This window comes from Capricornis sumatraensis, chromosome 4 (genome assembly GCF_032405125.1).
Source record: "Capricornis sumatraensis isolate serow.1 chromosome 4, serow.2, whole genome shotgun sequence".
In the NCBI taxonomy this organism is placed as follows: domain Eukaryota; kingdom Metazoa; phylum Chordata; class Mammalia; order Artiodactyla; family Bovidae; genus Capricornis; species Capricornis sumatraensis.
Window position 1 is genome coordinate 3,426,007 of NC_091072.1, and position 24,478 is coordinate 3,450,484.

The 24,478-nt window shown below is 50.9% G+C and overlaps 1 protein-coding gene across 1 annotated transcript in view; it reads left to right on the forward strand.

Annotated features, from left to right (window-relative positions):
• The first annotated feature begins 473 nt into the window (after positions 1-473).
• The window catches only part of LOC138077900 (ubiquitin-conjugating enzyme E2 E1), a 67,254-nt gene continuing 43,249 nt past the window's right edge, over positions 474-24,478 (forward strand). The window contains exons 1-3 of the mRNA XM_068970274.1: positions 474-588; positions 1,478-1,662; positions 5,106-5,156. Coding sequence (XP_068826375.1) covers positions 1,511-1,662; positions 5,106-5,156 — 203 coding nt within the window. The 5' untranslated portion in view covers positions 474-588; positions 1,478-1,510. The remainder of the gene's footprint in view (positions 589-1,477; positions 1,663-5,105; positions 5,157-24,478) is intronic.

Genomic DNA, 24,478 nt, shown 5'->3' on the forward strand with positions numbered 1-24,478 from the left:
ATAGAAAGCCTGTCGTGGGATTTCTCATTTCCCCTTAGGCTGATCACTTTTAGGAGCAGTTCCCGGGGCCATTCTCTCGTCCAAAGTCCTGGCTACCGGATCACCTGTTGTTTTTTTTTTTAAACCAGTCGGCCACCCTCGAGTCTCCCTGGCAAAAGCCCCTTGCGGGAGGACTTCCTCAGGTCACCTCCCCACTCCGAGCAGTCCTCCGCACCCCCACCCACTCCCAGCGCGGGCGGGGGCGGGGGCAGGGGCCCGGTCCCCAGGCCACGCGAGACCTCGGCCCCCCGCCCCGCGCCCGAAGTGCTGAGGTGCGCGCTGGGGGGGAGGGCGCGCGTGCGGGGGGCGGGGCGGGGCGGGGCCTGCGCGGGCGGGGGCGGGGCCTGCGCGGGGCGGGGCCTGCGCGGGGCGGGGCGGGGCGGGGCGCGGGCGAGCGTGTGTGGCGGGGGAAGCCATTGCCTGTTTAATAGTTGCTGCTGCTGCACTTCCGCTTCTCTCCCGGCGAGAGAGAGACACGAGTGGCCAGGCCCAGCCGCAGCCGCAGCAGCAGCCGCCGCGGCGGCACGGAGCAGCCAGACACAAAGAGAGGTACGGGGATCCCCCCCGCCGCCCGCCGGCCCCCGGCCGCGCCGCCGGGCCTCGGGGCCGCCCCTAGCCGCCCGGGCGGCCGCCGGGCGCGGGGCCGGGGCTGGGGGACGGCGGGGGGCCGGGCCCGCCCGCGGGGGGATGGGCGGGGCCCCCGGGCCGCGTGGGGCGCGAGGGCCGCCCGCGGCGGGGGCGGGGGGGGGCTGCCGGGGCTCGAACTGTCAGCGCGGCCCCGGGAGCCCCCAGTGGCCGCCGAGGCCCGCGGAGGGGGAGGGGAGGGGCGCCCCGTGTCCCCGAGGCGGGGGCCCGCGGGGCTAGCTCCCCAGGGCGGCCGCGCTCATTGTTACCCCTCCGCCGGGGAGGCCCCGTACCCCTACCCCGGCGGCGCCCGCGCGAGTGCTGGGACCCCCGCCCGGCCGCGCCCCCGGGGGCCGGCCCGGGACTGGGGGGGCCTGGCCTCGGCGCCCCCGCCCGCCGCCCGCTCCCCCCCACCCACCGGCGCCCGCTCCCCGCCCCCGTCCCCCCCTTCGGCTTCCTCCCTCGCCCCTCCCCGGCCTCCCCGCCCCGCCGAACTCCGTTCCCGGCCCCCGCGACCCCCGGGGGCCGCCGCACACCGCTCGAGGCCGGCCGGCCCGGCCCCCGCCCGGAGGGGAGCCTCGAGGGCGGCGGAGGGGCGGCGCGCCGCGCTCCCGGCCGGTCCCCACCGCGGCCCCCACTCGGGGCCAGGAATACAGACAAACAGCCCGCGTCCGACTCGCGGAGGCCGTGATGGGCCTGGAGATTCGGGAAAGCGCGTGGAGGGCGGGGGGGCGGCCGGGGCCCGAGCCCTCCTGACAGCGCCCGAGTTCCGTGTCTACACCGGCCTTTCTGTTTTGTCTCCCTCCTCCTGCAGGGGCTGTGTGCGGGGTGGGGCGGGGGGTTCGCTATGTCGGATGACGATTCGAGGGCCAGCACCAGCTCCTCCTCGTCTTCGTCCTCCAACCAGCAAACTGAGAAAGAAGCAAACACCCCCAAGAAGAAGGAGAGCAAAGTCAGCATGAGCAAAAACTCCAAACTCCTCTCCACCAGCGCCAAGAGGTACCGAACCCCACCCCCGCCCCCCAAAGCAGGCTTCCTATTGCCCGCACGGCCTCCGGTTGCATTGGGTCCGCTTCCAGTGAGGGTAGCTTACACGCTCCTCAGGGCTTATGTGTTCATAAAAAGGGGAAAAAGGACCTTGAAAGCCCGAATTATTTCTCTCTGTTGCTGCTTCTGGTTTTACTTCTGATCATTGTCTCCATGCAGCTGTTGTGGCTTGCCTTCCCCGTATCTTGCTGCAGTTTGTAAGAATCCGCATGAGTGTTACTAGTGACCTCCAAATCTGATTTCAAATTATTTGTCCTGTTAATCACTAATCTGTGACCCTCCCCAAGACTGTCATCCCACTTAATTATTAATACCTGCCCGGACAGCTCTATCACGACGATTTCTATCTCTGTCTTACTGCCTTCTCACCTGTTGCACATAGGATCTCTCTTTGAATAGTGCTTTCTCCACAAATGGCGTAAGGAATAACTAACTCACATTAGCAGAGTGAAAAATTTAATAGATGGAGATGGATGTTTTCAGATGGGATTTAAAGAGATTTTTCTGATTTAGAGAGTTGAGGCAAATTAATGAATCAATAAGTGATGTAAATTAGTTATTCTAGGCTGTTTTGGGGATTCTTTTGTTTTTTTTTTTGAGAACCTCCACTTAAATTTCCGGGAAGCTCAAATTTTTTTTCATGCTGTTTTCTTTTATGCTGTAAACAAAACAAAAACACTTTTGTCAACACAAGTTGAATTCAAGCAGTAGCTCTTTTTCTTTTTTCTCTCCCTCTTATGTCTCTGATAGAAGTTACTTTTAATCTCCATCATCCTTCAGTAGTATCCTCTGATCCTCACGAGCCTTAGTCTACAGCAGATTCCTTGGAGCCTCCATTCCTTTTCATAAATCCGGTTGTCCAGTGTCCAGTCATTAAACTTTAAAGTGGCAAACCAGGAAGATAGTAAGGAATCGAAATGGTAGCTTAGGTAAAGATGTCTGTCTTAAAAGATCGTTAAAAAAGTGGAACAGGAGGTTTTAAGTCTCTCCACTGAGTAGTGAGCCAAAACTTTTAGTTAGAAAGTTTGTCCTGTCATTTTCCCTGAAATTTGGAAAGTTGATAAAATGCTTTGGTGACCTAAGCACCGGAGATGAAGAAAAGACTCTGGCTTACTGTAAACAGTGTATTTGTGTAGAGTTAAGTGGCAAGGTGCCTTGGCAAGATTCTCATTTTCAGCGAGGTTGTTTGATCGCATCTCAGCTTCCCAGGAGTCCTGAGCGGCCCTCCGCTGTCAGCCCTGTGCTGGTGCTCCCCAAGCCTGGCGTCTCCCCTGCCTGCTTTGGATGGAGCCTTCTCTTCATTCCCCCTCCCTTTCTCTGGGCTGTCTGATCCAAGCTGAGGGCAGCTTTTGGCCTGACCTAAGGCAGAATATTTGCGTTAGTTCATTAGCACTTTTATATTTTGCTGGATTACCCTAGTGTCCAGGAATATATTTGGGGATAAAGGCACAGGTGTCAAATATAAAATTGTCTGCTTTATGTAAGCAAATAGAGACAGTCTTATTTTTTTTCTTCATTAGACACAATTTGTCCATTTATGCTAAGGGAGTTAAAAACTCATTTGGAAATGCCTGGGAAAGAGATGGTAGGTGTAAAATAAATGAAAGGTGGGAAGCTTCCAACAGTAATTTTATCAAATTAACATCAGCTTTAGCTCCCTGGGAATCTTGCTGAAAGGGTGGCTGTTACCATAAAGCAGATCTGTGGTTAATAGTAAAGGTGAAAAAACAGAGGAGGCCTCGTATCCACAAAAGAACAAGGGGAAAAGAGGTAACTGGGACCCTGTAGCTGCTGGTCTGGGAAATTGATTTGGAAGGTAGGAATAGAATTGGGACGGGCACATATACTAGGAGATGGAAAGAAAGAAGCCTGAGTTGGCTGACAGAAGGTTACTTTACTGCATATTAGAAGGAAGCTGTTGGTTTTTAGTCCACAGCTGAAGGGAAAGCCCCCACTGCTGGTGGACTGGATAAGAAATACTCCGTGGAACATGAGTGGATTACTCTTACAAATCTTTTCCCAGTATTCTAGAAGTAGTGTGAATGTTTGCTGTAGAAATGAAGTGGATAAAGCTGTCTGGTATCTTTTTTAGGTATTAAAGAAACAGCTCCCTTTTCAGTGAATATTTTATCAGAGAGATTGGATTGACGAGGAAAATTTATACCAGTTGTGCTTAGGGGGAGGTGATTTTTGCCCCTGTACATAGGCCTTAACGTACACAGCCATTGTAGTAGATGCAGGTAAAGAAGCGGGAAGCCCGGGATCCCAGCTTTGCCTGACATACAGTAATGAGTCAAACACCAGGGATGCCAAGGGCCCAGAGCTGATAGATGATCGACAGCAAAAGAATTGAGCAGGACACAGATAAGTAGATACCAGAGATAGCAAAGCCCTTTCTACAGTTAGCCAGATTTGCAGGGGACAAGAAATGTCCTCCACTCGGGAAAGTTTACGGAACTTCCCTAATCACCACCCCAATCCGAAGTAAATTTCTCTTGACTTACAAATGAAAAAAACTGCCTTCATAAAACCTTTTGCAATCGCAGCTAGCTAGTCCTGTCATCCTACCCTCAACACCTTTGGGAAGAGCAGAGCATCCATTGGGATTGATTGCTTTTAGACTGTGTGGTTTTTACTGTACTGCCTATGTGGGATTTCTAAATTGTGGCATAGCCCTTTAGGGCTCGATACGGTAGGGGCGGGAAAGGTGGTAAAGACAGCAGGCTGGCTCTGGAAGGTGGCGGAGGCTTCACGGCCACAAACTTTGGTCTGAACTGATGCTCTGGGCGCCTAGGTAGGCCGAAGACAAAGGCCGGCCCGGAGTAAAGGCCGGGCGGCATCGGCCCGGGGCGGGGGATGGGCTCCGTGCAGTGGCGGGGCGCTGCGGGGACAGGAGCCCGGGGGCGGGGGGGGGGGTCCCGGGTTCAGAACCCGTGCGGGGTGCGGCCGGGGAGTGCGGGCCGGGGGCCGGTGCACCTTGCGGGCCGCGGGCGGGGTGTCCGGGCGGGGCGCTGCTGCGTGCGCCGCGGGCGGGGCCCTCCGGGGACGCCGCGCGGCCTGCGCCGCCCCCGCCAGCCGGCCAGGCGGCAGGGCGGTCAGCGCCCGCGGGGCCGCGCGGGGAGCGGCCATGTTGGCTGCGTCCCGGGGACGCGGGCGGCCGGAGGGGGGCGCCGTGCGGGGCGGGGGCGCCGCGGGGCGGCGGGCGGCGGGCGGGCTGCTGCGGGCGGGAAGTCGGCCGCGGGCGAGGCGCTCCAGAAGGGTCGCGGCGGCGGCGGCGCCGAGCGGGAGCCGAGGGGCGGTGCGCGAGGCGGGCCTCGAACCCGGGCGGGGGGTGTCAGCCCTGCGCGCGGCCGCCCTGACGCGCTGTCTTTCTCTCCCCTCGCCTCCCGATCCAGGATTCAGAAGGAGCTGGCGGACATCACTCTAGACCCTCCGCCCAACTGCAGGTGAGCGCCTCTGCCCCGGTCCCCGCTCCTTGTTGCGGATTTCTGCTTTTGTCCCTTGGCCGGCGGTTGTGGGGCGCTGACCCCGAGCTCCCGCCGGAACCCGGCCGGGGCCGGGGCCGAGTCTGCGCCGCCGCGCGCCGGGTCGTCCGAGGGGACCCCCTCATGGCTCCCGAGGGGCTGTGAGACCTGGACGCGGGGGGACATTTCAGTTCAGAAAGCTGCCGGCTTTGTTCTTCAAGCTAATGGAGCCGCATCTTCACAAGTTAGGTTGTCTGCATTTTTGTGTTGGACTTTGGGCTGAGCGATTCAGGATGTAGTTTGTGGCTTTGATAAAGAGGTTTTTACTTTATTTTATAGATTTTAACTCTTCCGTAGAGATGTTTTTCCTCAAAATTGTGTTACTCGAACTGTGTGTATATAATGCGTGTTTCAGTTTCAAAACAATTTTGATACACGCTTTTGAAGGATTTGGTGATGATTTAAAATGGCCACTTGGCTTTTGTTGGGTCAAGGTGGAAGACTGGATGATTTTACTAAATCAACGTGAAGTGATGAAGGACTTGCTACTGCTGCTAAGTCGCTTCAGTTGTGTCTGACTCTGTGCGACCCCATAGACGGCAGCCCACCAGGCTGCCCCGTCCCTGGGATTCTCCAGGCAAGAACTCGGGAGTGGATTGCCATTGCCTTCTCCAGTGCGTGAAAGTGAAACGTGAAAGGGAAGTCGCTCAGTCGTGTCCCACCCTCAGCGACCCCAGGGACTGCAGCCCACCGGGCTCCTCTGTCCTTGGGATTTTCCAGGCAAGAGTACTAGAGTGGGGTGCCATCGCCTTCTGCGACGAAGGGCTTAGGTACTACAGCAGCGCCATTTGAGAGAGATTAGTTATTCAATTCTGTTACTCCCACAGTCTGAAAATTAACTGTAACAGTTAAGCTAATTCTTAGTTCTCAGGATTGATAATTGGAATAGGATGTGGTGTTTTAGAAGTGTACTAAACTTAGGTAGCATGGGAAGAAGTTGTTACTAGCAGATAACAGTGGTGATAAACAGAATTTAAAATGCGCCTGTGGAAATATTCAGGTTGAAAAACGAAAGGGAATGTTTTGCTTATAAACACTGAGCTTTCTAAGCTATGGTTAATAGATTAAGTGGGGAAAACTTTAATACTGCCATTTTCCTAACATGTTCTTACAGTCGGTCAGGTGTGGGGTGTTGCTTGGTAAAATCTTGTCCTGTTTTCTGAGTTTAAAATGCCCTTAAACTATGGTTTGTAGCCAGTTAATCGTTCTGGAGGATTTCTCTCTTGGCTTTTAAGAATCTTTTCAGACTGTCTTTCTGCACAGTTGAGAAATGGGCCACGCTTAGGCCTGGAATATTTTCCTCTTTCATCTTGGTGGCAGCCTCGTTGGGCTGGAGGCCTGTGGCTCCCTTGGTTGGTTGTATTGAACCCATTGGCATTCCCCAAGGTACGTCTTCTCCCTGTCCTTATCACCCATACATCTGATACCACATCTCTTCCATGTATGTCTTGTGCGTTCAGACAGCTTTAGCTGATTTAGATACCAAGCTTTTAAAGCATGGTTTCAAAACTAATAATGTTTATCAAGGCATAAACTGCTTTATTAAACTTACAGTTTAAAATTGTAAACAGTTTGAAGGTTTTCATGGGATTAGTCATTTTCTTTAAAAAATCAGTTCTCAGTACACTTTAGTTTCCAACCATTTTAGCTGAGTTCCCGTGCGAGAGATTTGTGTTGCTCAACATGTAGAACTTCTTATCCTTGGAAAACCCTCCTAAAGACCTTTCAAGGTGAAACCTCTGACCATTAATCACTTGGGCGCCAGGGGAAGCCCCAAACTGGATGGATGTTGGGTTGTGGGTGGTGGGGACACCAGCTTTAACATGCTTAAACATTTTGAAAGAATTTCTCTTCAGTTTCAGAGAAAACACAAGACATTTTTATTTTGGGAGGGACATGTATATTATGTTGTCTTTCAAAAGTAAAGACTGCCTTATTTTTCTGAAGGTGTTTTTTCAGTAGGGCTGTTTAAGTACCGTGAACTGTGATTTCTACTTTTGGTTGGTTTACTAGTGTTACTGACAGAATGTTGTACAATACCCCAACAATCAGCTAATGTGAACGAGTTTGGTTTTAGGTTTTGTATTGGTACCTTATGGGATTGAATCATTTACTATTTTAATGTACATTGTTATTTGAGATGGAAATGGATAATTTAAAGCTACTTTTCGAAGTTCATGTTCAACTCTTTGTGATCCCATGGACTGTAGCTCACCAGGCTCCTCTGTCCATGAGATTCTCCAGGCAAGAATACTGGAGTGGGTAGCCTTTCCCTTCTCCAGGGGATCTTCCCCACCCAGGGATTCAAACCAGGTCTCCCACATTGCAGGCAGATTCTTTACCTTCAGAGCCACCAGGGAAGCTGCTGCTGCTGTGAAGTCGCTTCAGTCGTGTCCGACTCTGTGTGACCCCATAGACGGCAGCCCACCAGGCTCCCCTGTCCCTGGGATTCTCCAGGCAAGAACACTGGAGTGGGTTGCCATTTCCTTCTCCAATGCATGAAAGTGAGAAGTGAAAGGGAAGTCGCTCAGTCGTGTCCGACTCTTCGGGACCCCATGGACTGCAGCCCACCAGGCTCCTCTGTCCATGGGATTTTCCAGGCAAGAATACTGGAGTGGGGTGCCATCGCCTTCTCCGACCAGGGAAGCTAGCTTCCAATTAAAATGTGTGAATTAAGTGATACAGTGAATGTATGGATGTTTATTTCTTTATAATGTTCTTAATGTTACTCAGCATGAAAACTTGATAGCTTGATTCTTAAAAATTTTTAATTTCGACAATTGTAAACTGCATTTTGAGTGAGTTAAATAATTAGCTTTCAATTAATGTATATTAAGCTTTTGTAGAACTTCCTTTCTTCAGACACTATTGTGTGGCTTAAAAATTAGCTACATTACTTTATTAAAGTAAAGTAGTTGGCACATAGTAGCCTCTCAGTCAACCATTGATTATTTCAAATCAATGAGAGAATTGCTTCTCCTGAAGGTGCACTGGATTTGTTGAGTACTTTTAGCACTTGACAAATATATGTGAACTTATTGAGCTTCCAAACCTGTGTGAAATGCAGTTTCTAACAAAGTTATGTCTGAGCACATCAAGTTAAACCCTCAGCGTTTTATGTTGAGTAGATGTTTTTTTGAAGAACGGAATGAGGGGTATATTCGATTGGTGGTGTTCGTTTGTGTGCTACTATGCGACCCCGTGGACTGCGGCACCCCAGCTTCTAGCCCTTCACTGTCTCCCTGAGTTTGTTCACATTCATGCTCATTGAGTCGGTGATGCCGTCCAGCCATCTAATCCTGTCACCTCCTTCTGCCCTCAATCATTCCCACCACCAGGGTCTTTTCCAATGAGTCAGCTTTTCGCATTTGGTAGCCAAAGTATTGGAGCTTCAGCATCAGTCTTTCCAGTGACTATTCGGGGTTGATTTCCTTTAGGATTGACTGGTTTGATCTTGCTGTCCAAGGAACTCTCAAGAGTCTTCTCTTGCACCACAGTTCGAAGGCATCAGTTCTTTAGCGCTCAGCCTTCTTTGTGGTTTAGCTCTCACATCTGTATGTGACTACCGGGAGAACCATAGATAGCTTTGACTAGATGGACCTCTGTCTCAGGTTTTTAAAATGCTGTCTAGACGTGTCACAGTTTTTCTTCCAAGGAGCAAGCGTTTTCTAGTTTCATGGCCGCAGGAACCGTCTGCAGTGATTTTGGAGGCCGAGAAAATAAAATGTCACTGTTGCCACTTTTTCACCATCTATTTGCCATGAAGTGATGGGATGGGATGCCATGATCTTAGTTTTTTGAATGTTGAGTTTTAAGCCAGCTTTTTTGTTCCCTTCTTTAATACATTCAGTGATCTCAAAAGTATTTTAAACTGTATTTTAAAAATTACTGTGTATTGCCATTTAAATGAAATTCCTTGGTATCTCTGAACGGTTGCGTTTGTACATATGAATACGATCATAACTCGTCTCCCAGTTCATGTACTGTGCTTTTGGTGAGGCTTTTGCCCCTGCATTTTGGCTCTCACTCATTTAGAAGAAGAATGCAGTCTTAACTGCTGTAATGATTTCTTAAAGCATTGGATTGTAAAATGATGCCTTTTAGATAGCTGGTGAACTCTGGGCCCCCAGAGTCAGTTTTGTAGCTGTTACATTCAGCCTGAGGCTCAAGCTTTGCTAAACTGACTAGTTATAGCTACATAACTAACCTGTAGCCATAAATGTCTGTAGCCTGTATGTCTGCAATAATAAATGACACATTTTGTGCAAGTCCTTTAAACTTCAGATTTCTCTTATTAGATATATCAGAATTTTGAGTACTCATTTAATGCCTCAAAACCTAAAAATTAAGATTTGAGGCAGGGTGCTATCTAGGACAAAGTGTCTTAGAGAAGTCATTAAACATTTCAGGCATGGGTGAGAATAATAAAAATAAAATTTCCTTTTATATGAGATGACTTTATTACATTTTGAGCATTATTTTTCTAAGTATATAAACCCAACTAAGTCAGTGCTTTTTATTTTGGGGGGAGACCTAGAATGAAATCAGATACAGTGGTTTTAAAGTTTTACGGCTCCACTTACCCTTTTTTTAATATGATACAAAGGCTAATGTCAGGAGCGTTAAACGTAAAGCAGTGTTCTCAGCCCTCTTTTCCTCTGTCACTGAAAGGGCTGGGCCCCTGGCCGGCCTGCCTCAGGGTGTCGTACAGTCCACGTGAGATTGAGGGCTTCCTGATTGCGTTCTGCGCTGCCGCTATCGGAGCTGCCCACTGAGCCCCTTCACTAGCTCATCTTTTCCTGACGTCGGGTTTTGTTGCTTGTAGTCTAAGCACAGTCTTAGGCTGTTACTTGATTGTGAGAATGGATGTTTTTGAGAGGCTGAGAGGCAGAAGTTGTGGAGTAAAGAGTGGAAGATACTTCCGGTGGTCTCCTCTGCCCTTGCCCTTACAGAGGTGCTCTGGGTCAGCACTGATGGTGTCTGTGACTTTACATGTTTGTATTCTGTTGGTTTTGTAAAGTCTCCTGGCGTTGGTGGTAATTATAGTGAGATCTCAGTTTAGAAATCCCAGACTGCTAAGCTTGGACTGAAAAGAGATGACCGTCTTCTTACAGCAGTAAAGGCCGGTCCTTTTGCCCAAGCATGTTTTGTGTGCTTGCTTGGGTTTAAGAAACAGGTTCAACAGAAGTCTTCCTGTACCAAAACCCTGTCTCACCTTACCTGCTGAAAAATAGCCTTCCTTGTATGTATCTTTCATTTATCTGTTACCTGTCTAAAAGTGAATTGCTTCCTACATGAGTAGGAACTCTTGGGGGTTTTGTGCTTCCCAAAAGACCACATGTGTAAATTGTAAAACTATACTGCTGCTGTTCCCCATAAAGCGGAAGAGAATTCCTGTGTGACCCAGCAATTCTCCTCCTAAGGGTTGTCCCAAAAGGATTGAAAGCAGGGACTCTGCATTGAGTCAGTGTTCATAGCTGCTCATAGTAGTCAAAACGTGCACATAACCAAGTGTCCATCAGCAGATAAGTGGATACACAAAATGTGGCCTATCTGTATAATGGAACATTTTTCAGCCCCGAAAAGCTGTCCCCACCCGCCGCTGCACTGCACAGCACGTGGGATCTTAGTTCTCCCGGGGGAGTGAGGGGTGATCGAACCCTCACCCCCCGCAGTGGAAGTGAGAGTCAGCCGTTGGACTGCCAAGGAAGCCCCGTGGAATGAAGTTCTGATTCGTGCTATACACCATGAATGAGCTGGAAAATGAGCTAGACAGAAGGACAAACATTATTACATGATTCCAATTACATGATGAAATAATTAGAACAGGCAGATTGGAGGGTTCCCAGGGGCAGGAGGAAGGGAGAATAGGTAGTTATTTCTTAACAGGGGCAGTTTCTGTTTGGGGTGATGAAAATTTTGCCAACAGATGGTGGTGATAGTTGCACAGTGTTGTCATTGTAATTAGTGGCACTGAATTTTACACTTTCAGGTGGTTTAAAATGGCAAATTTTGTACTATATATTTAACCACACTAAAAGAGGGAAAAAGAAAAAGACTATACTGCTGTTAAAATGTCATTGGCATCTTAAGGGAAAATTGCTTGTGGTTTAGGAGGCAGCACTACAGTTTTTTTGGATTTGTGTAAAGGAGTGTTAGGTTCCTGTCATAAACCGTGAGTGCCTGTCACATGTGAAAAGTCATTGCCTTCAGGGACTTCATTGTTTAGGAATCTTGGTAAGAGATGCACATACAGATTTTGGGTTGTACTTGGAAGTGTCAATAGTACTTGCAAAGTAGTAAGTGCATGTGACATTATTTTAAAGGTTCAGAGGAGTGCGCTCTTTCCTGGCATGAGGGTTTGTGTCTGGGGCCGTGCAGGAGAGCAGAAGTGAGTGGGGAGAGTGAGGGAGCCTGTTGGGGGAGAAGGGGTGCCTGTGCAGGTCCATGGGGTGTCAGAGGAAAGCAGCCAGGGCGCTGCTGGGTGCCAGGGAGCCAGCATGTGGCCTGGGGCTTCCCGGGGGGCTCCGTGGGGAAGAACCTTCCCGATGAGCGGGAGCCGTGGGTTCCATCCCTGGGTGGGGAAGATCCCCTGGAGGAGGAAATGGCAACCCGCTCCAGTATTCTTGCCTGGGAGAGCCCATGGACAGAGGAGCCTGGTGGGCTGTGGTCCACAGGGTTGCAAAGCGTTGGACGCAACTTGACAACTACACAACAGCAAACGAGGCGGTGGGAAGGGGTGGGAGAAGCGGCGACGAGACGCGTGCTCCTCAGGGTCGCCCCGAGGCTTCGGTGTGACTTCCTGGTGCTGGAGGGTTGCCAGAAACCCTTCAGACCAGAAATATGGTCCAGTTAGAGCTGAGCATCCAGACAGAGAAGCAAGGGCTGCGTGGAACTCCTGCCGCAGAGTCCAGGTGGGAGGGCAGGTGGGCCTGGGATGGGGACAGGTGGTGGCCTCAGTGGAGAGGGGAGAGCAGCGGAGAGTGCTGGAAGCACCGACCTTGGCCCCTGATGGAGGTGTGGGCAGCTTGAGAGGGCCCAGGGGTCCGGGGAGGACGGCGGTGCCGTGAGCACAGGCCGGGGAGGCCGGGAGATGGCTCCCGCTCCTGGGGAGAGTGCTTGTGGACCCCGTACACACAGCGCTGAGCACCCTGCTGCTCCCTGACAGGCATCAGTCAGGACTTGCATGCTGACGGTACACTTAGGCTTGTTATCATCAGCCGTCGAGCTCTCAGATCTTCCTCACCTGTTGAGATCAGGCAAGCTAGACTTACAAACTGCCCAGAGAACAGCAACCACGATTCCTGTTTTTATTCTGATCCTACATATTTTTCCCCCCAACTTCTTAAATCTGGAAACTTTCAAACTACAGAAGAGTTGAAGGAATGTTACAGGGAGCACCAGCGTTCACCCGCGTGTATCAGCTGTTAAACCTTTACCTGTGCTTTGCCTCCGTCTCGTCTCTATTTTGCAGAACCATTTGGAAGTGAGCTGTGGGCGTTGGGACGCCTGCGTGTGGGGTTCTGTGCATTGAGTTTGAGGTGGGCTGGCGGGGTGCTGAGGCTGGGGCTGGCCGTGGGCGTCTCCCGGAGACGCGAAGGTGGTTGAGGAGGTCCGCCCGATCGCCCCGGGAGGAGGAGAGTTGAGATTTGCGCTCTGAGGGATGGGGGAGCAGCGAGGCCCCGGTCAACACAGATGCCAAGTAGGGGAGAGCTCTGAGCCGTAGGGGAGGGCAGGGAAGTTTTTCCTGTGGACTTGAAGCATAAGCGCGCGCTCGGTCGACGGAGAAGAAAAGCGTGAGAAGGCAGGAGAGGGAGCGGCAGGGTTTTCTGAACACAGTTTGTACGGAAGACAATAGGATCAGACCTGAGATGGGAAAGTGAGCGCTAAGCCCCTGCTGTCGCGCCCAACTCTTTGAGCCCCGTGGACTGTCGCCTGCCAGGCCCTCCTGTCCACTGGCCTCTCCAGACACCCACACTGGAGTGGGTGGCCATGCCCGCCTCCAGGGGCTCCTCTGGGCCCAGGGACTAAACCCCTGTCTCTCCTGTCACCTGCATGGGCAGACGGGCTCTTTGCCACTAGCACCACCTGGGAGGAGGGAAGTGGAAAAGCGTGTGTTTTGGAAGGCTGCTGGCCCGAACCTGATGGTGGAGGGGCCGTGTCTAGAGCACTGATGGCTTTGTGGCCCTCGGGGAGCACTCTAGCTGCTGGAAAGGCAGCACCCGCCCCGTGTTCTTCCGTTCTTTCCTGGGAGACTTGAAGGTCTTTGAGAGCAGGGATTACGTCTTTGCATCCCTACATTGTCCGAGAGAGAGTAGATAAACGACAATACACATTTGTTAAATTAAAATACACAGAACCCCAGCTTGAGTCTGATGGTTTAATGGGATGCCCTCATTACCCTCTTCAGAAAGTACTGGAAAGAGCTGGAGAGACGGGCGTCGCAGTTTACAGCTATCCATTGCTGGCAGTCTTTCCGAGGCGGCATCCACCTGTCTTGGCAATTTTCACCTTCCCGGCATTACAGAGGAACTGGGGGGGGGGGGGCGGGTACGAAAGCCAGTGCTGTGGCTTGTGTGGGAAGATGTATGCAGAAAATGCTCGTACCTTTGTTCATGGGTTTTGACTTCAAAAGATTACTGTTTGCCAAGAAGTGAGCATGGGTTTAGGGGTGCTGAGTAAATTGGGCTTCCCCGAGTGGCTCCCTGTGCCCAGAGCCTTTCCAGAGTGGGGTGCGTGCAGGTGCGGGCAACGCCGGAGGCATCTGACAGAGCCCCCAGCACCGGCGAGTGAGGCGGGGCTGCGCAGTGAGCCCGTGCTTGCTCTGCCCCTCCCGTGCAGTCGTGCCCTGAGTGAAGCAGCAGGCCCGGTAACGCTGTCAGGGAGTGCTCCTCCCCCCGGAAACCCCCTTCTGCAGAGGCGAGGCTCTCCACAGGGCTCCTTGCTGGAGAGCTGCTATCCGGGAGCCACCCTGTGCGGACAGCTCCTTGCTGGAAACGTGCCAGTGACGGTGGGTTGTTGCAGAGGCCCTGCCACACTGTTGTTGAATCGCGGAGTCATGTCGCACTGCTTGTGACTCTGTGGACTGTAGCCCGCCAGGCTCCTCTGTCCATGGGATTCTCTAGGTAAGCATACTGGAGTGGGTTGCCATTTTCTTCTCCAGGGGATCTTCCTGACCAGGGAATCGAACCCACGTCTCCTGCATTCTGGGTGGACTCTTTACCACTAAGTCGCCAGGGAAGCCCTGTGCCACGCTACGTAGCTTATGATGAACTTGCAGGAGGCCAAGGTGATGTCTCCGTTAGGAGGGCCCTGTTGACTTTGCATGACTGTAAGGTATCGCTGGGTTCTGTTACCTGGGCAGCATACTGTTCGTTAATACTGTAATTACAGGGGGTGCAGAGCTCTCCTGGGCCAGGCCTAAGCCGCTTTTTTGGTATTTTGGCGCATCAGTCACCTTCCCTGGTGGCTCAGATGGTAAAGCATCTGCCTGCAACGTGGGAGACCTGGGTTCGATCCCTGGGTCTGGAAGGTTCCCTTGGAGAAGGAAATGGCAACCCACTCCAGTATCCTGCTTGGAAAATCCCATGGATGGAGGGGTCACAAAGAGTCGGACACGACTGAGCGACTTCCCTTTCCTTTTCCTGAGGAGGAGCATGGACTCGAGACACAGAGAGTTGAGGTGTGTGCACTTGGGAGAAGCCAGCTTGTAGAGGCTCTCGGAAGCCTCCTGCTCACCTGGAGAGGAAGGCGCGAGAAGAGGGGTCAGGCTGAAGACTCGGACGCCTTCTAGACAGAGGTGGTGGAGGCTGAAGGAGAAGCCAGAGGAGGAGACAGAGAGAAAGAAGGAAAAGGAAGAGACGGGGGTCAGGAAGCAGCGAGGGGGGAGAGTTCTGGGGGGCGTGGCCGTCAGCTCTGAAGCAGAGCCGCCGCAGTGGGAGAAGCGGAGACCGGCAGGTGGCTGCCGGGTTTTATGCCTTCTCGTTGTTGGGGGCCTTCACAAGGCAGAGCCAGTAGCGGGGCTGACTGTCGAGAAGGAAGCGGTGTTTCTTTGTGTTGCTCTTCCCAACTAGCAGATCTCATAGTGTTTATCCAGGGAAGTGATTCAGTGTTGCCAGATTTCTACACTAGTGTAATTGTCCTTAACATTGTGCATGTTATTTCTCTTGGGAGGGGGTCTGTCATTTTCAGTGAATTCTCAGAAGGATTGGGGGGGGGGTCCTTTTCCCTCCCTCCACTAGAAAAGTTCCCGCTTTCCTAGATTCGAGGCCTTTGTGATCGTTGCGGCTAACACCTGTGGCGTGGATGCCATATGTAAACAGTACAGAGGTTCAGATGTTGTGTTTTGATAAATCCCTTCCGGTGGACTTGGTTTGAAAATACTAGGCAGTGGGTAAATTGGAAAATCAGTGAACTGCTGCTGCCATCCTTAAGCTTTCTTACCTGCTCTGATTTGCAGTGGTTTGTGCTCTTCACGCCTGTGGATGCCCTAGAATAAATGGGTTTATGTGTTTACTTTTAACACAGCGGAAGTTATTCATCAGTCGATTTTTTTTTTCAGCCTTTTAAGGTTGACTGTTACGTTGTCTTACATTGAATGTACCTGGAACTCCAAAGATCTTACAAGCATCACCTTTCCAATCATCTTCCAGTCCCATTTTATTAATTTGTTTCAGATTATCCCAGGCACTCTTGGGGCTCTGTAACTTGGTAATTGAAACTGACCCTTTTTCTGAGGTTGATTCTCAAGACACATACTTGTAAATTGCACACCATAACCATGGGCAGTAAGACACCTGGAGTTACCGCTGTGCGTGGGTAATAGTTTCATATAAGACAGTGCAAATGTTGGTCTTCCCTGGTTCTCCCCATCAGAGCCCCATGGTTAAACAGCAGTTAGGCAGAGAAACAGACGCCAGGTTCCCATTCCGAGTTGGAGCAAGGGTGGGGGATTGCACAGCTGTCCTAAGGCGTCTGGTTGGTGTCTGTTTACTCATCTCACAAAAGTTGTCAGTCAAAGCACTAGCTCCAAAATACACTGTATTTCATTGACATTGTTCTACTTAGTTCAAAAGTGGAATTTTGGATTATGATTGATATTCTTCACTTTTTAAAACCGGCAGAGGTCATTATAGTAAATGAGTATTTGGAGGAGAAATTATTTACGATCTCTCTTATTCAAATAATTTTGACAAATTTGTAAGGTAAAACTGACGACACAGAGCCTGCCTTCACTTGTACGGTGGGGAGGCTTCTGCATTGTGTCCTGGTGCGGGCTCGCGTGGTGCGGCGAGGTGTCTCATTTTAGACTGGCCCAGGTTGTTTGCCAGTCTGCCGGTCAGTTCCTCAGCAGTGTCTGACTCTACGACCCCGTGCCTCCCTGGTGGCTCGGATGGTAAAGCATCTACCTACAAGGCGGGAGGCCTCGGTTCCATCTCTGGGTCGAACCTGAGGAGGAAATGACAACCCGTTCCAGTATTCTCTGGAGAATCACATGGGCAGAGGAGCCTGGCCTCCAGTAGATGGGGTCGTTTGGGTAAGTTAGTGGCTTAGACCACCTGGAAGAGTGAGAGCAAAGGTCTGGGAGTTGACAACAGAATAAAGAACTTTTCTGGGCTGGGAGACGACATTCAGCTTGTTCAGAGTATTTGTTGGCGTCACAGAAGCATTAGGTACTGGCAGAGGAAGACAGACAGTAACTGTGAAACCACAAGGGTTTTGGTTACATGGCACTTTGCTCCCCCAGTAACTTAAATTTCTCCTGCCACCACTCATAACCCTTCCTCCTTTATGGAGATGTATGTCAGTGTTAGGAAGGTTCCTGGAATTGGCTTTGTAACCCTCCTTTATGGAAGTGTATGTCAGTGTTAGGAAAGTGAAAGTGAAAGGGAAGTCGCTCAGTCGCGTCCGACTCTTTGCGACCCCGTGGACCATAGTCAGTGTTGGGAAGGTTCCTGGAATTGGCTTCGTAACCTTTCCTCCTTTATGGAGATGTATGTCAGTGTCAGGAAGGTTACTGGGATTGGCTTCGTAACCTTTCCTCCTTTGTGGAGATGTATGTCAGTGTCAGGAAGGTTACTGGGATTGGCTTTGTAAAATTTTACTTCTTAGCTGAGTCTGCTAGAACACATTGATCCTAAAGAAAAGAAGATGGTTAAAGTGGTAACCATCAAAGATTGTGAAAGAAAACGTTCGTTTTATAACAAGCACCCAGGAGGATTTTATGTGTATATATATATACACATAAACATGAGAGCGAGCTTTTCCTCTAACCTGCGTAACCAGTTGGGCAAATGTGCCTTAAGTGCTGATAGTGATGTGTGAGCAGAGGCTGGCAGGAAAGGCAGCAGCGCCTTGTATTGCTGATAGGATGCGGTTCTGCTTTGGCCTCAGTCCTTTCCTGAGTGACCCTTTTAAGGAAAGTCCTCAGAGTGCATACGTTTATTCTTCAGCCTGATTGGCAGGCCCCCAGAAACTGCCGCTGCTTTGTAGCTCAGAATACTGAGGTGTTTTCACATCCAAAATGTATTTATTACATAGTAAACATTGCCAAGGGGTTCACAGGTGGCTCAGTGGTAAAGAATTCACCTGCCATTGCAGGAGATAATGGGCTTGATGCCTGGGTAGGGAAGATTCTCAGGAGAAGGAAGTGACAACCCATTCCCTGGAGAATCACGTGGACAGAGGAGCCTGGCCTGCAGTCCGTGGGGTCGTAGTGAAAGAAAGTGAAAGTGAAATCGCTGAGTCGTGTCCGACTCTTTGCGATCCGATGGGCTGTAGCCTATCAGACTCCTCCGTCCAGGGTATTCTCCAGGCAAGAATACTGGAGTGGGTTGCCATTTCCTTCTCCAGGGGATCTTCCTGACCCAGGGATCAAACCAAGGCCTCCCGCCTTGCAGGCAGACACTTTACCGTCTGAGCCGCCAGGCAAGCACGGGGTGGTAGAGTCAGATACAGTAACTGACCAGCAGCCTGGCAAATAATCTGGGCCAGTCTTAAACCACACACTAGGGCGTAGTTCTCGTTAGAACCAAAATTTGAAATTGGTTTTTGTTCTTCCCGGCCATGGCTGCTGAACGCTGTGTGGATATAAGAATTTCTGTTACTGCCGTGTGCTGTAACTTTTGCATTCAGACATACTGGGAGGAACTACTGTCTTATAGTGCTTGCAAGTTAAAATACGTGGTTATGAAAGAAGCCCTGAGAAGTTACCCAGGTCAGTTGTGACGGGCACTCTGGGGCTTAGAGGATTGGATGTCCCCTTCTCTGTTTCTGTGGCCTGTTCACTGTGGGATGAGTGACGTTTCATTCACAGGTGACAAGTACTACGTTTGTCTTTTTCCAGGGCTCCTCTTGAAACCTTTCTACAGTTAGAGGTCATAGTCCAACTCTCGTAGCTTTCCAGAGGTTAAACTTTGGAACCTGGTAGGAAGCCCCTCCAGTTCTGAAGCTTCTCTGAGGTCGGGCCAGCCCATGCAGTGCGATGATAACACTTGTCGGCTGACCTGGAGGTGCAGGAAAAGAAATGCTGTCTTGTTGTTTAAAGGGCTAAGTCAAATCTTGAGTCTTAATGACATAATGCAGGCTTAGTCTGCCACTTCTTTCGGGCTGAAATCTTCACAGCTTTGCTCTGGCATTTCTGGCTTCCTTAGTCCTTGCTGTGCACCCCCCCCCCGGTCCCTTCAGAACAAAAAAGTTAGCCAGTTGGGGGAAGTTTTCTGTTTGTTCTGAACACGTTCACTTGAATCAGAAAGGTTTGTGACACTGGACTTGTGAGGAAGAGACGTAAGTGTGAGTCTCCAGACTCTGTGAGTCGCTGTCGGCTGAACCGTGAAAGTGTGGTTCGTTCCCCAGCAGATGTTCACCAGGCCCAATAGGTTAGTGAATTATGTTCCTCGAATGACTTTTTAAAGCATATGACACCCTGAATACACGTGATTTGCATCAGAAGAATTGTCTGCGTAATGACAGATTTTTGTTTGTTCCAGTTTAATCTTACTACTAGTTTTGCAAGTGTCTTGAGGCCTGGCACGGCTGTCAGTGCCGAGCTGGGGTGCGCGGGGTGCCCCCGCCTGCCTGGCACGGCTGTCAGTGCCGAGCTGGGGTGCGCGGGGTGCCCCCGCCTGCCTGGCACGGCTGTCAGTGCCGAGCTGGAGTGCGCGGGGTGCCCCCACCTGCCTGTGTCCCTGGGGCCCGTGGAGCGCTCTGCAAGCCTCTGCGCCGAGTCCTTTGCGGCGTCCTCCAGCAGGCGGCCCTTTGAGTTAAAACGCAGCTGTGTTAGGCTGCTCCACCCCACACTCAGTTGCTCGTCCTAACATTTCCTGGGCACTTCGTGTTGCGCCAGGTACATGAGATAGAGCTGTGGGACAGTGCTCGTGGAGCTTACGTGCATGCGGAGGAGGAACAAGTTAAAAACGTATGAAACCGTTCTCTTCACAAGAAAAACAAGGTTTTCTGTTTCTTTAATTTTGTGTCCAGTATGAGATGATAGATATTCACTTACTGTGATGATCACTTCGTGATGTATTCATAAGTCAGAACGTTACGCTGTACACCTTAAACTTAGGCAGTGCTGTATGCCTATTACTTTTCAATGAAACTGGAAGGAAAGTGTGCAAAAAAGCAATTTTAGGTGGCAGTACTAAGAAATTAGAGTAATGGCGTAGTGAGTGACAGGGCCAGTGGGAGCATTGGTTGATGCCAGTTGGGAGAGATGGCCCTGAGTGATGACAAGGAGCCAGCCACGAGAGGACATTTTTAAGCCCAAAGACAACAAATAGAAGCCTAGACATTATGCGTGAGGGCCTAGAGGAGTAGGAGGTGAGGTGGGCAGCCGTCAGATTGGATTGATTTCAGAGAAGGCCATTGGAAAGTTTTAAATAGAGGAATGGTCTACACCACCGTGATTGGCCTGCTGCTGCTGCTAAGTCGCTTCAGTCGTGTCCGACTCTGTGCAACCCCATAGACGGCAGCCCACCAGGCCCCTGTCCCTGGGACTCTCCAGGCAAGAACGCTGGAGTGGGTTGCCATTGCCTTCTCCAGTGCATGAAGGTGGAAAGGGAAAGTAAAGTCGCTCAGTTGTGTTCCACTCTTCGCTACCCCAGGGACTGCAGCCCACCAGGCTCCTCCGTCCGTGGGATTCTCCAGGCGAGAGGACTGGAGTGGGGTGCCATCGCCTTCTCCAATGATTGGCTTAGTAGTCTCACACAAAATTGCCAGCTCAGAAAAAGAGAGCTTATGGAGTTACTCTTTGTAAATACCCCTGTTGTTTTTTGGGGTTTTTTGCCTTGTGAACAGATTCGCGGGCATTTCTTTATGTAGCTTTCTATTGTATCTGGATGGAGTAGCTCTGTCGTGCCTGCTGTGTGGGTAGCTCTGTCATGCCTGCTGTGTCTGGACGTCTTACATCTGGAAATTACATAACAGTGAGAGATGTGCCGCCCAGAGTCTGTGTCTGAAACCGCGAGGGGCTGTGTCACGGCGCTCCGCTCGCCTGTCTGATGCACCGGGTGGGTGAGAGTGACTGCCCTGTGGCGTCTGCATAGCCGACAGAAGCGGCTTCTTGGTTGGGTCTCTCCTGCTTGCCCAGCTTCCAGCTGAAGGGCAGGTGGCGTGGGGCTTCTGGGGGGAAGCCTCAGGACCTCGGCCTCTCTCCCCAGCAGAGCAGGGGCCGCAGACAGAGCTGGGCCGGCAGGCAGTGCAGCCCCGGTGGGCTGGGCGCAGCCTGCTGGTCTCCCAGGCCTGCCTCAGTTCCCGCGGCCCTTCCAGGCTCGCTCTCAGAGCCGGAAGCCCCGCGTCTGTGCCATGGGACTGTGGGGCAGTGTCCTTGGTTTGGTAGACTCTTCGGTGGAGTGATAGTTTGCCCTATCTTTTAGTTAGTGAAAGTGGAAATACTTGAACTAAAAGGGACATGTAGGCCAAACACAGGTAACATTACTAATAAATTGATTAGTGTTCTAATCATTCTCAGGTGTGTGTTTGAAACTTTAGCTACTGAAATTCTGATGTTATAGAAATGACCTGTAAAATATAATTCCAGCCTATTTAATAAATGATTCCAGGAGGTTTGGAGTTGCACTGACAAGAAATTACATAATTTCTTACAGAAGAGTAGGTTTTCTTACTGAAGAAATGGTCCTCGTGATTTTTTTCGACTGACCTAATAACAGCTAAGTTAGGAGGCCTCTAGGAAATTTTCACTTATTTACCGTTATAGAAAAAATTACACACTTAGAATTTATGCATGTCATCCAAAGTTTTTAAAAGGGGCACAATTTCAGTGCAAATGAAACATGGGTATTTTGCTCGAAGGGAAGCTACACCAATAATACAAAATAATCGATACAAAAACGCTTCAAGTTTTTTGACTTTTAAATGAACTGTGGTAATTATACTATAAAATGAATGAATGTGTCTAATATTCTGGGTATTCACTTTATGCAAAATAATGAAGGAACAGTGTGGGAAAGCCTGATTTATGATACTCTGGACAGCTCTTTTTAAAAAATATTTATGTTTTTGACTGTGCCTGGTTTTAGTTGTGGCATGTGGGATCTAGCTATCCTGTTCAGGAATTGGACCCCAGGCCCCCTGCGTTGGGGAGTGCAGGATCTCAGCCCCTGGACCACCAGGAGAAGTCCCCTGGACAACTCTTTAGAGTTCATATACATATCATATCTTGTTCAGCTTCTTTCTGCCTCATACTCTGTGCTGTGGAGATTTTTAAAATAGCTTAAAATTTAGTGATGATAGCAGCTAACACGTCACTACGATTTTTATTCCCGTTGTAAAGATGAGGAAAGAGAAACTTAAAATGGTCAGGTAGCTAGTCCAAGATCACTTGGCTCTTAACTGGGGGAGCTGGTGTTTAGGCCTTGGCCCATTAGGGCCTCCTCCCTAACCATCCTCTGAGTTAGACCTCACTTCACGATACTGCCCATTCAGTTTTTACTCAGCTAAACTGTGTAGATTTAAAAAGACGGGGCTATTCACAAGTTAGCCACTGACTTTGTTTCATCAGGCTGGCCGTTTACCCCTCTGTGTGTTCTCCAGCGTAGTTTAATCACCAATGCATTCCTCTTGAAGAGCCTGAAGGACTCCGGCTGCCCTTCGGATTCAGTGCCCCCATTCTTTCTGAGGGCCGAGCTGGCTCTTTGTTGCGTCGTGTGGCCGTCTCTGTTTCCGAGCGCGGCTCTGCAGCGCCTGGCTCCGCGGGTGTGGTGCGTGGTGTGGTTTAGTTGCCAAGTCGTGCTGCAGTCTGCCAGGCTCCTCTTTCCGTGGGATTCTCCAGGCAGGAATACTGGAGTGGGTTGTCATTTCCTCCTCCAGGGGATCTTCCTGGCCCAGGGATGGAGCCTGGGTCTCCTGCTTTGCAGGCAGATTCTTTACCGACTGAGCTGTATAGAAATCCCTCACAGGCTGACTCCAGGAGGCCTGGCTCCTGTTTGTTACTCCCCCTCTGTAACTTGGCCACGTTCCTCTCACTCCCCGGTGCATTCCCGCTCCAGTTTCCATCCTTACTGTTCTTACAGCCCAGACGGAGGTGATTCATCCCACGCAGCGCTCTCATCCGTGCCCTGTGGCACTTCATTCTCTCCTCTTTATAGCATCGATCACACTCGGTTACCGCCGTTTATGTTTTCTGTAAGACCTGATTGCTTTATTTCTTGGGCTCCTCAGGTGGCGCAGTGGTGAAGAATCCCCCTGCCAATGTGGGAGACACAAGAGATGAGGGTTTGATCCCCGAGTTGGGAAGACCCCCTGGAGGAGGGCTATAGTCCACGAGGTTGCTAAGAGTAGGGTACGGCTGAACACACATGCACTTTTTATTTCGTGAGCCCAACACCAGGAGACGCCTAAAAGGTTTGATTCTGAAACAAAATACTGATTCGCAGTAATTGTATAGATGTTTCTTTAGTCACTGAAGAAATTATAGTCAAGTTGAGGTGATGAAACCACAGTCAGTTCTAATCTTTCATGGATAGAAATAGGACTATTTCTGCTACTTTGCATAAATGTAATATATATCTCTAAGGTTTTAAATATAGGTTTGGTTTTTAAGAAAATAGACAGTGCATCCAGTGATTGAAAATTCAGATCAGAAGGAGAAAATGGGATCGTGACTTGGGTGCTTAGCAGTGCTGGTCGAAGCATTGGCGGGTGAAGGCGTGGAAGTTGCTGCATTATGTTGAAAGAGGTGGATGTGAATGACTTTTTGCAATAACATGCTAAGAGTAGCAGGCACCGTCAGGAAAAAAATCAGGAACGGCATTTCCTTGGCTGTGCTGCGTCTTCGTTGCTTCTGTGCGGGCTTTCTCCAGTTGGCCGAGTGGAGGCCCGTCTTCGCTGCTGAGCGGTGGCTTCTCGGGGTGTGCACTTCAGCAGCTACGGCCCGCGGGCTCAGTGTGGGGCTGGCCTCAGTCGCCTCGTGGCACGGGGGGATCCCATCTGTGTCCTCTGCTTTGGCAGGTAGATTCTTAACCACTGTGCCCCAGCGAAGTCCTGAAAGTTACTTGACTAAAATTATAAACTGAGCATTTATTTGTGTCTGTGTATGTATAGCACTGAGTTAGATTGTTTGGAGATAGATGTTCTCAGCATAAAACGGCATAAAGCAGGTCCTGAGCTGGACACTGTATACTGAGGTTCATAGGACAGGACTGTTCAGTGTTTTCTCTTCATCATACCTCCCTTCATCCAAGCTTTCTGTCCTGTGACGGCAGTGATTCCCCGTCGTGCCTCTGACCAAGCGCACCCGGGGGGTGGGGAGCCCAAGCCCGCCTTCAGAGCTGAGGGTAGAGAGGAGGGAAGAGCCCCAGCAGTCCCACAGCCTGAGCTGGGGCGGATGGGGGCGGCCGGCGGCCTGAGGGGCAGCCCCAGCCTCGCTGCTAGGGGCCGACAGGGAGGATGGGGGTGTGGAGGGTTCACGGGCTGGGGGCCTCCATGGAGGGGGGCTGGGGCTCTGGAAGGCTCTGCCCTGAGAACGGAAGGAGTCTGAAGAGGACTGACCTATTTCTCAAGGTTAGAAATGGGGCCTCGCTTGTTCTCCCCACAGGCTGCATTTCATCCCTACATGTGCTCCTTTGTATAAATAAGATCCATCTGAAAGAGAAGCCGAAAAAGGCGTAGGAGAAACCCGGAGCTGGGTTCCAGGAAGAGGCGCCCCGGACTTTGCCATCACTCCAGACACACCTGGCCTGCCCTCCCCTGCGCTACCTCTGCGGTGGCCCACCGGGGGTTCGGGC